Genomic DNA, 12275 nt, shown 5'->3' with positions numbered 1-12275 from the left:
AGAAAGTAATACATAAGTTTCAATCCTTGAGAGTGATGTAATTAGTAATTTGAAATTATGTTTTAATCCAAGTTAGAGCACAGATCTTTTTTTTTTTGGCGTTTGTTCTTTAATTATTTTCTCTATAGGTTTTTTTTCTTGTAATTCTGAAATTGGAATATATTGTTCCCAATGGTTCCTCAAAATTAAGCTATCTTGGCATTTAGAAATCATTAAAGATCATACTATTTTCCTGAAATTTTTTTTCTGAGCCACAAATTAGTAGTATGCTGTTTCCTGGTGCGGGTAATTATATTGAATTAGAAAAGTACAATAACGAAAAAGGCACTTAATAATTTGTTTCCTTAATAATTTGTCGCCGCTGCCTTTCACCCCCTGGTCTCTCAGCGCCGACTCCCACCCCAGACTCAGCAACGTCATCGTCTTTTCTGGTCGTGGTCGTCATCTTCTCCTGTTCGTGTTGCCGGTCTTCGTTGGACGCTAGTCTTGCTTCCCCTTTTCTCCATCAGGTTCAGGTAAGTCAGTCCTGGTCTTCGCTGGTCTTCTATCCCCTTTTCTGAATTTAGATTTCTAAATTAGGGTAACGAATTTGGGTGTTCTGAATTAATGAGATTCCTATTAATCTGAATTTTTGTGTTTTGATTTTCTGGATTCTTGAGATTTGAGTTGCTGAATTTCTGATTAGGTTACTGAATTTCTAAATTTCTGATTAGGTTAATGAATTTCTGATTTGGTTAACGAATATCTGAAACAAATTTCTGAATTTCTGATTTGGTTAACGAATTTCTGAATTTCTGATTAGGTTAATGATTTTCTGACTATGAATTTCTGGATTCTGGTTGTGTAATTTATATTTCTGAGTTAGGTTGATATGAATTTGATTTCTGATTCTGATTAATATTTCTGAGTTAATATTGAGTTAATCTAAAGTTAGGTTAATCTGATTCCGATTATGAATTTCTGGTTGTGTAATTTATATTCCTAAGTTAATATTCTGAATTGGACTAATTTTTTGGGTCGTCCTAATTTTCAAAACTATGCCTTTATCGGTGCCTGTGTTTGTTTCTGGATAAATGTTTATTATGCTAAGTCCAAATGGTTTCATTCTTTTTAAAAGTCATTGCAAAACAATTTGATAAACAATATTTGCATTTTTATTCTAGTGAAGAGTTGTTCCTATTTAAATATTTGATTACATTAGATATGATATTGAGTGGTGATTACTGTCTTGGCAGTTAAGTCTGAATGAATTAGGCCAAATAAATATATAAGAGCGAGGCACATAATACAATTATATATATATAGCTTAGAAGAAGGATAAAAACAGAATATAACCGAATCGGTTAATGATTTAGACTCTAATTTACTACCCTGCTTCCAGTTCCTTTATTCTTTGATCTGTTTCACTAGACCAAACAGTTTTAACTAATATCATATTCATATCTAAGTAGTGTTATTTGAATAGTTTGGAGAGCTCAATTTTAATTTATAATTTATGCTTACGAGGAGGAAGAAGAGGGCATTGGTGTCATTTCACAACAAAACTAGGGTTTAGAGAAACAGAAACGGATCCCCTTAAAATACCCTTCATTCCAAATAACTAGTTCGTTTGATACTGCAGCTGCTATGAGTTGGAGCTTCCATTGTCTCCAAATCTCTCAAGAGCGCAAATCTGCACCGCAACCATGGCCACTTCCGCCGCCACCGCCACAACTGACACAATGCCACGCCAGCTGTCACAGAAGGAGCAGGACATCCAGATGATGCTTGCTGCTGAGGTCCACCTCGGAACCAAAAATTGTGACTTCCAGATGGAATGCTACGTCTTCAAACGCCGAAATGATGGTCAGTCTTCGTGATCTTTTTCGTTTTTTCTTTTGGATTTTGAGTCTGAATATTATTGAAGAGTGTGTCGATTATGGCGAGTTTGAAAGGTATTTTGCAAAATGTTATATCTTTTCAATCTCAAATTGTTTATTCTGATATGGATTTTTTCATATTTACTCAAACTGTAGTGAGTAGTTCAGTTCTTGAAATCTAATGGAAACAACACAGATGTGCGTAGTTTTTTTTGTAATATATTCCTTGCTCTTTTGTGAATTTTGTATTCGGTTTTTTTACATTTATCTTTTCCTGTATCTAGGGTTCCTTTTTTGATATATACTTTTTATAAATTTGTTATAATCTAGTGGTTTGTCAATTTTTCTTTATTTGTTTCGTGTTTTCTATTCAAAGAGTCAATTTAATTATCAGGATTTTGATACGGGTAAGTGTATTTTGTATTACCACCTTTGTGTTCAAAACAGCTTATTATCATAATTTTATGATAGAGCTTATGAAAGCATTTTTATGTTTGGTTGATTTTTCGTATTCCTTGTTCCCAGTTATTTACATAATTAACCTTGGTAAGACATGGGAGAAGCTCCAACTTGTTGCTAGGATTATTGTTGCTATCGAGAACCCGCAGGACATCATTGTTCAGTCTGCTAGGCCATATGGTCAGAGAATTGTCCTTAAGTTTGCACAATACACTGGTGCGAATGCAATTGCTGGAAGGCACACTCCTGGAACATTCACTAATCAAAAGCAAACATCCTATAACGAGCCTCGTCTACTCATTCTGACTGATCCAAGGACTGATCATCAGGTGCAACTTATGTTATTCACTTGTTTCACTATTAACTGTCAATATATTTTTTGTGGGAGTTTGAAATTCTGTTATTAATTGATCTCATCTTGGGTTTGTTTTTCTATTTTTTTCAAAAAAATATGTGTAGCCCATTAAGGAAGGTGCTCTTGGAAATATTCCGACCATTGCCTTCTGTGATACCGATTCTCCGATGTGCTATGTTGATGTTGGCATTCCTGCCAATAACAAGGGGAAGCACAGTATTGGTTGTCTGTTTTGGTTATTAGCAAGGATGGTTCTGCAGATGAAGGGTACTATTCGTCCGGGGCTTAAGTGGGACGTGATGGTAAACTAATTTTTGCTCTTAACGGATTGAACTATTATTATTTTGTAGCACTTTTAGATTTATTGTGTTTTCCAATGTCTGCATTGTAAGTGTCTGATCTCGTATGCACTTATTTAGAACAATCTTTCTTGCTATACATACAGGTGTAAAAAATTTCATATTTTAACAAAAGATAGTAGTCTTATTATGTGGTTTCCTTTGAACCTTAGCTAAATTTGTCAACTTTTCATGTGTAGATGGATTTATTCTTCTATAGAGAACCTGAAGAGGCCAAGCAACAAGAGGAGGAGGAATTACCAGCTACCCCAAAATATGCCATTCAAGATTTTGGTGCTGCTGCTTCCCCGCAGCTGATGGGGAATGGGGGCTGTTACAGCTGAACAATCCTGAACTGAACCAGTTCTTCAGCAACCCATTGCAGCTGCTCCTACTAACTGGGCCCCAGACGCCGGTAAGAATAATTATTTCCACTCTGGATCTGTTAAATTTGATGCAACATAATTGTCGTATTTGCTTCTAATATGTTCTAGTCAAATAATTCTGGGTTGTTGTGTTGAATCATTCTCCCTCGATATGCAAGAAAATCTGTGCGCCTTAACATAGTTCTGTCGAAAACTGTGATGGCAGTTTATTTGACCCAAGTTCTTTTGTATCCGCAGCTGCAGGTGATTGGGAGCCAGTTCCAGCCCCACAGGCATCCGTTCATGAACCTGGAGGTGTTGCTCCCACTGGCTGGGACTAGGCATCGAGTTTAGAATTTTGTTTCTATGTTTTCTTTGCTTCCTGAGCAATTTTTCTTCTGGGATTATTTCTTTGGGAAACATACATATTTAGTATTTTGTAGTCTTGGTATTGAGTTTTAAAATTTTGTTGACGTATCGATGGAAGCTTGTTTAGTTTCAACAATTTAAGAGGATTCGTAATGGAAGTTTGAGCAGTTAATTGACAACGACATGCTACTTTTTGCATGGCAAATTTGTTCTTGGTGATTGTTCTTCAGTTTGATTAGTATTGAAAAATATAGATAACCTCAGTATATATGCAAAAGTACAATAAAATAAACTTAGGTATTTTCTTAAAATATATGAAGATCTGCCATTATAACCAAGGCAATACCTTTCACTTGTTTCTTTGGTTCACCAAGAATATCTTGATCATATTCGGTTGAGGGCTTATCCTTGTATTGTGATTTACCCTTTGATATTGAAATCCGTATCCTTTCGAGTAGATCCATTATCTCTTCATGATGTGGTGACTCTATTTTCTCAGCCTTGAATGATTTAGATCTATTGTCTTCAATTTTTCTACTTGTTTGAATTTCTCGATGTCTCCTTTAGATCTTATAATCTTTGAATTGGTAAATGGAGAGACAGCCATTTTGAACGCAAAGGGTGAAGGTTGAACTTGAACCTCTGCCACATTTTAACAAGGTGCATCATAGTATTATCCTCAGAACTTAGTCCGCACAATATCAGGGAATATTATCAATATATCACTACCCCAAATTGCATCAAGTTATGTATTGAAGAACAAATAAGATGAAAATTTTGCTCATTATGTCGCAGAAAGCCATACGAAATTATTCTTCCCAAAAATTTGTTGTGAAGTGAACTCTTCTACCAATTTATAAGTGCCATTTAAGAATGAAGTTAAGCTACCAAGAGGTTGATGATTTGTTGGACTAATATTAAAAGCATAAGAAATCAGAAAAGGTGAATGAATGAAATGAATCCAAGAAAAACAGCAATCAAATAAGATTTTTAGAAATCTTTATTACCTCACTCTCTCAGAACAGAACAAGAAAAGGAAGTTGAAGTACCAGCTAAATAGCAGTGTTTGCTCAAAGAGAAACTCGTGAAGAAAGAGAAGCCAAGAACGCTATAGAAATGAAAAGCAACCACATCCATCTTCCCCAGAAAAAGAAAAAAATAATTGGAAAAAATCAATTCTCAAACACATCTGGTATTAAATCACAGTTCACAGACCCCCACTCCATTTCTTAAATGAACATACATATATTATACTTTATACTCTTTTTATTTATTTATTTACTTATTCTTTCCCACGGGTAAAATAGCTGGTCCACAATTTTCTGTGATCTGTAACGCGTGCAAGCAAGCGCAGACTCTGTGGCTAAAAATCGCAACACCTTTCTTCTTATAGGCTTTGCAACTTGCAAGAGGGTATTATCTGTTCATAACAAGCGAATGCACCATTGAGAGTTTGAGACCAAATAAGATCATTCTACATGGCTAAACTATTTCAAAAGTAAAATAAAAATGGACCCAACAATCATAATCATGGAATAAACACATAGGAAAGTGCAAAGTTCTAACAAAGCTGCGTGCAGATCACGTGCAGTGACCAATCCACTCCACTGACTATTCCTCCTTCCTTGCAAATCAGCACCTTAATTGGACAAAGCCGCATTTATAACTAACAGCAGTCAATAGGAATATCTTGGCCGTGTCTTTTCCATCACTATTTCATCAAATTATTCTTTATGCTCTCTCTCTCTCCCATGCATAAAGATCACACTATACACATTGTATTCTTTTGCTATCTATCTTGATCACTATGTTAAGCAACTTGCAGTGTTGGATAGTTATTACATTATACTATTTGAAACCTTAAGATATTAAGCTTGACTAATAATATTATTTTATCAGAATTCCAATCTAATTTGGAACAAGAATCGATGTTCAAGTTCATTTAAATGAAAGTAGGAGAGACAGCTTATATCCAACCGTCCAAGACAGTATAGCACAGAACATGAAATTGGACCAAAGCCAGATATTATGGTTCTCCACTCAACAAATTATGTACACCAACCATCATCAACATGGGGCTGCTGTCCCTTTCTGCAAGTCTAGATAAAGAATGTTTTTCCTCAAGTTGTGTGTGCCCACAAATAATAGCACCACTATTTTGCCCAATTGTGCAGAACCTGAAATCAATGTCACAACTGCCAGAGCTATCTTGCTCCAAAAATGAACAAAGCGATATGTCAAACAAAAGCCATAGAAGAGAGTTTCAGGACAACTGAAACTATATTCTATCATGGCCTCAAATTCAAATACAAGGTATCTTAAAAGTACACAAACATATGAGGGATTCCGGAAAACTCTGTTTGAGCTAATTGGGATGCAAATAAACACAATATGTAGCAAATAAAAAGGTATAAATCTACTGCAATAATAATACAAAGACCAAACAAATTAAACCATCAATTACGAAATTAAGCAGAAGCTGCTGGTATAGATAACAAGTGTGAAAAATAAATGCTTGATATTGTACAAGTAAAAGAGAAAGCTTTAAGAATTAAGATGCCACATGCACCACCTACAATCTTTTACAGCATAAATAGCTAAATATATGAAAATAATTTTTAGTTGTGGTGTTATGCTAATGTTATGTTATTTTGCTTCAGGTATGATCCTTCTACTGGGATCTACGGCATGGATTTCTTTGTCGCCTTAGAGCGTGCTGGATACCGTGTGGGTAGGCGGAGGAGACGAAAGTCCCATGTTGGAATTCAACACAGGGTCACCAAAGAAGATGCAATGAAGTGGTTTCAAGTTAAGTACGAAAGAGTTATTCTTAACAAGTCCCAACAAATTGTATCCTAGACAGCACTATTTTAGTTTTTTTTTTTGGAATGGTAGTCAGCAACATGCAACTATTTCATTTGGTTTTCTTCAAGTTTTGATGGGATTTTGCCCAATTTTATGAAGCAAGATATTTGTTTCATTTTGAGTTAATACAATGTCGGTATTGTTTTTATTTAATTTAGGGTGTCATTTTCGGAAGGGACTTAATTTTGTTAATGTTGTTATATCTGTTACCGCTTGTTATAGCTACAAAAGCATTGTGTTTGAACCGTTCTATGACTTCTAGCGGTTCAGCATACCATGTTGATTTGCATAAAATCTATGAAATCTGAGTTTCATATAATCCATAGTTCCATACATTTGTACAATTTGATGGTAGTTAGAGTCATCACAAGGAAAACTAGGATTAGGTCTAGGATCCAAGTACTTTGATAAGTTCGATCTTCTTAAGCTTAGAGGAACCTTTTATTCCCCTTGACTTGGCCAGTTTTTTCAACTCGGCAAGTTTCATTTCTTCCAGGGTTTCTTGCGCTGGTTGAACCGTTGTTTCCAACGAAATGTTTGATGATTCATAGTTAGTGTGCTCAATAGTGTTGCTTCTTGGGGTTGATAGAGGAGATGGAATAGGGGATTTCTTTGCAAAGTTTTAAGGTAGCCTAGTCAACTTAAACCCTGATACATGTGGGTTCCCCTCTGCTCCTTTCTCATTCCTTGCCGCCGATATTTTCTCCGACAAATCCTTCTGTTTTGCCTTGTTTGAGATATTACCTGCTGTAAATAGAATCAAATGAGAATTAGAAATGAAAAATCATAACATGTATCTAAAGTTAATTATTAATTTATTATAAGTCATTTGTAAACAAGAAATTTTCATAATGTTTACGGGCATAGTTTTGACATGGGTTTTTTTAATTAAATAAAATAATCATAATTCACAAGTCATACTAAATATTTATTATTCTAAGGATAAATTTAAATTGGTGTTCAAAAAATTTTAGGTTGAGTACTTTGATCTCAAATGAATTCGTCTTTAGAGATTCTCGAAATTTAATTATAGAGTAATTATCCAAATTAGTTCCCAAGAATTTTAAAATTGGACATTTTAGCCCCCAAAAAATTAATATACAGAATTAATTCTCAAGGTTTGTAAATTTTAAAAACAGACATTTTAGTCTCCAAAAAAAATAATGTACAAGTCAATTCTCAACGTTTCTCTTCGACATAACAGTCTTTTTCCAAAAATAAAATAAAATAAAATAATTATTATTATTAATTACATAATAATACTGTACTACATTTTTTTTGTAAAAATAATAATAAATTTATTCATTAGATTTATATATTTTTTTTTTTTTTTTTATATTTATATATATATATATTGAGTTCTACCCAACCCCCTCTAAATCAACATGTAAATTAACCCGTGACGTGGCACATTTTAATTGGATGTTTAGTTTTAGTTTGAATTAATTTAACTCAATAAGAGTTAATATCTTAACTAAAGTAGGATAATTTTATAATTAAAGCCCCACAGATAAACTCGCCTTGATGAATTCTTAACCGTTGCAGATCACTAATGGCTGTACTCCGTCATCTTCTTTCTAATGCTCAAACGATGCTGAAATTTCCTTCTTAAGGATCAACATTTGCAAGAAGTCTTCACGATCTTGGGATTCATCAATTGAAAAGCAAGGATTCATTTTTTGGGAGCATGATTTCAAGAAGAAACAAAAATTGGGTTTTTAATATTTTAGTAAATTATACAATTACCTACTTTGGACTATAATTTAATTACCAATAGTTTAACCATAATTAACATAACCACCAATTATAGAATGACATGTTACAGAGAATAATATACATGTTATTATAGGAAGGATAGAGTAGAATTTACCTCTATATATATATATATATATATATATATATATATATATATAGTCACTCAATAATAATAATAATAATAATAATAATAATAATAATAATAATAATAATAATAATAATAATCAATAAAATTATTAGAGATTATTTTACAAAAAAATTCAAGGTTAAAATCATTTGATATTTTTGTATTTAATATAATCAAAAGATATTCTATGTAAAAAAAATATGTATTAAAAGAAAATATTTTAATTTGAATTTATATTAAATACATATTTTTTTAATACAAACATATTTTTTAAAATAGTATATTTTTTTATTATATTAAATACAAAAATATTAAATAGTTTTAAATTTAAATTTTTTGTAGAATAATCTCTAATAATTTTATTGATTATTATTATTATTATTATTATTATTATTATTATTATTATTATTATTATTATTATTATTATTATTATTATTATTATTATTATTTAACTGCTTTTTATTTTAAGTTGGTTTGCGTTAAGAAGTTTCGCTATTTTGTTGGAGAAGACACCATAACTTGGCTATCTTTTAATGAAAATTTATTTTTATTTTCAGTTGTATTGACTACCGAACTTTTAAACTTCTTTAATTGTCGTATTTGAATTCCTTTTATCGTTAAATTTCATTGGATCAAGACTTTGTTAGCTATTGTGTATTTGTGCTTGCCGATTTCAATGTTATGACTTTGTGAAATAGTATGGTAGTATATTTTTTGAATCGATTGAAAAAACGAACAAATCGAACCAAACCAAATCGATTTTAATTAGTTTGGTTTGGTTCGGATGACCTCGATAAAAAACCGAACCAAACCAAACCGCAAACACCCCTAGCGCCCAACTCCACCAAAATTCCAAGTAATGGGCGCCAAAACTCCAATTGCACTTTTCACTCCCAACAATCCAAAGAGTTTCAAAGCCCATCGCTAAGTACACCAATCCCACCGCCAAATGCCTAACCAACTCCTAGGAAGTTTCAATTTAAGTCAAGATTCAAGATTTAAATGATTAGTTAGCAACAACCTCTTCTAGAAAGATACGATTTGGTTGTTAGGATTTAGATTAGATTAAATTTAAATTTAAATAAGTTATATTTCTCTTTAAAAGATAATATTAGTTTTTAAATTTCAGTTAGGTAGGAAGTTAGATATAAATAAATAAACAAGGTTCACAAAATAGAGATCATCTTTGACCAAATATCTCCTTCTTTAATTTTAGTTATTTTCTTTTCTATCATGAGTAACTAAACCTCTCTTGTTAAATGTTAGGAGCTCTATTTTATTTTCATAGATTAGTAATTCAAGTGTCTTCTTTATTTTGATTCATGTTTTTCTACTTTTTCAGGATTAAGTTTCGTTCTTCATATTTAATGGTTAGAAGTATTAGAAAATATTCTAATTTTGTCTTGGATTCCATTATTACTTTAGAAAATTTAATATTGAAATTAGCTCTAAACTCTTTGTCATGATTTTTAACTTGACTAGGAATAGTATTTTGAAAATTGTGTGGCTTTAAATAAAAAACGTTCTTCATCTTTTCTCTTAATTAATTACCAAGAAATTGGCGATTAATTAAGTTAAGAAAAATTAAATTGTCAAGGAATTAGAATTTGATTATAAATAATTTGTTGTGAAAAGATTTTTATTTGAGTCAAAATAAGGAAACACAAGCATCGGGCAGGTCGGCCAGGTCTTTCCTTGGTGTTCTGTTTCCGCCACGAGAAAGACGCACAGAAGAGGTATGCCCAGCATGCAAGGATCCATAGTGTGTCTGTTGTCTTGGTAAGGAACTTTATGAGATTTCCCCTATTGTATTGAATCAACAAAAAAAACTGGTAAGTGTTTTCTAAGAATATAACATCTCCGAAACCTTTAACATTCCCTATCCTTAATTACTTCCTAATTCTCTAAGTAGTATTTGGTAGAGAGATAGAGATTGAAAAACTGAGATTGAGAGACTGAAATAAATCTCAGTATTCTATTTGGTACAAAGTGGGAGATAGAAATTGAAACAAGAATGAAACTCTAATTTAATTTGTACAAAGGGTAAAATTGAAATTAATTAATTGAAATGAGGATATTTTAGGTATAAAATTTATTAAAATTTTAGTCTCCGTCTCTAAAAATTCCAGTCTCCTGTGTCCCCACTTTTTAGAGGTACTGAAATTTTGAGGACAGAGACAGAAATTTCAGTACTAGTCTCTGAGTCAAGAAACATGATACAGGGTCTCCGTCTCTCAGTCTCTATTCCAGTACCTCAAAACAAATGCTACCTAAGCCTTCTCTCGTTCTCTCAATTCTCCTCTTCACTGTTCTTGCTTCTAATTCAAGATCCACAACCCTCTTGCCAATGTTTGATTGACCTAATTAGAGATTTAATTAGATATTGCTTGCTTTAATCCGTTAATCATCGTTAGGGGTGGCAAAACGGGATGAACCCATCGGGCTAGGATTTGGAGCCCGCCAAATTAAAAAAATTCGCCAAACCCGCACCGCCAAATTGGCGCGTTTTGCGGGACGGGGCAGGCCGGTCCGCCGGTCCGAATATTTTTATTTTTCTTTTTTTATTAAATAAAAAGTGATTACTATTATAAAATTAATAATTATACAATTTTCAAACACTTTTTTTTGTTTTTGTTTTTATTCTTCTTTTAGTTATTAACTTTATTTATCTTATTTTACAATTTTGCATATTTGTTCAAATTATGTGACTTATTTTTCAAAATAAAGATAGTTCTATTGACAAATATTATTTTGAACAATTTTATTGAAGTTAAAAATTAAAAAAAAAAGATAGTGAAAAAATTATATTATAATTTGACTATTTTTTATTTTTATTTGATTTTTTAATTACTATATTTTAGTTCATTTTAATGAGTGTTATTTAAAAAAAAAGTCAAGCGGGCTAACTCACCGACCCACCAATCCGCCATAAAGTGGGGGCAGGCTAGCATTTTGAACCCATTTTAGTTGGCGGGACGGGTCGGCCCGCCCCGTTTATGGAACGGCCTAGGCGGGGCGAGGCGAGTTGGGGCAAACTTGCCACCCGTAATCATCGTGAGAACGACATTCACTCACCGTAGTATTACTTGATGTAATTTGGTCAACTTGTCAATAATACAAGCATATCAATTTTGGTTCAATAGTGTACTTTACATAAAAGTGTATTTGAAACTATTTTTAAAATCAATTTCATTTCGTTCGAAATGAAATGAACTAAAATGAAGTATATTTAAATTTATGTAAAATAAAAAATAAGTTGATTTAAATATTTATATAATAATTTAATTTTTATTTATCCCATAGTTTTTCATCACCACTAATAAACACCCCAAAACTGCTACCTCAAACTTGATCTTAATTGTAAATTTCATATATTTAAAAATCAAATCAATTCTTAAATTTTATCTATTCCAAATATAAGATTTGATTTACAAATTAAATTATTTCCAGTTATTTGAATTTTCAAAGACACCCTAAAGAAATACAAGAAATACTTTAGTAAAGAAAATTGATCATCAATGTAATATCAGAGAGAGCTGATGTAAACAGTATGTTCAATTATGTCCATGCTACTTTAAAGGTTATGTTGATTAGAACGAAGAATGTCGGATATTGATCACTAATTTTCTCAATATATTGAGTATCTATGAAGGATTAAACAAATAAGAATATAAAACAAAATGTACTCTCTAAAATAACAGTTTTGTTAAAAATCGTGTCAATATACATCACTAAAGGAAGAGAAAATTCTTCAGAACAGTTTTGATGAGTTGTGCTTAAATC

At 32.0% G+C, this 12275-nt stretch overlaps 1 protein-coding gene across 1 annotated transcript; it reads left to right on the top strand.

Moving 5' to 3' along the window:
- The first annotated feature begins 1685 nt into the window (after positions 1-1685).
- Positions 1686-3950, top strand: LOC112718526 (small ribosomal subunit protein uS2-like). The gene is made up of 5 exons (XM_025770213.3): positions 1686-1845; positions 2385-2647; positions 2778-2975; positions 3212-3426; positions 3635-3950. The coding sequence occupies exons 1-4, from the start codon at positions 1686-1688 to the stop codon at positions 3353-3355; spliced, it is 765 nt and encodes a 254-aa protein (XP_025625998.1). The 3' UTR covers positions 3356-3426; positions 3635-3950.
- Positions 3951-12275: the final 8325 nt, after the last annotated feature.

This window comes from Arachis hypogaea, chromosome 2, assembly GCF_003086295.3.
Source record: "Arachis hypogaea cultivar Tifrunner chromosome 2, arahy.Tifrunner.gnm2.J5K5, whole genome shotgun sequence".
Classification (NCBI taxonomy): domain Eukaryota; kingdom Viridiplantae; phylum Streptophyta; class Magnoliopsida; order Fabales; family Fabaceae; genus Arachis; species Arachis hypogaea.
This window is presented reverse-complemented; position numbering and strand designations above follow the sequence as displayed.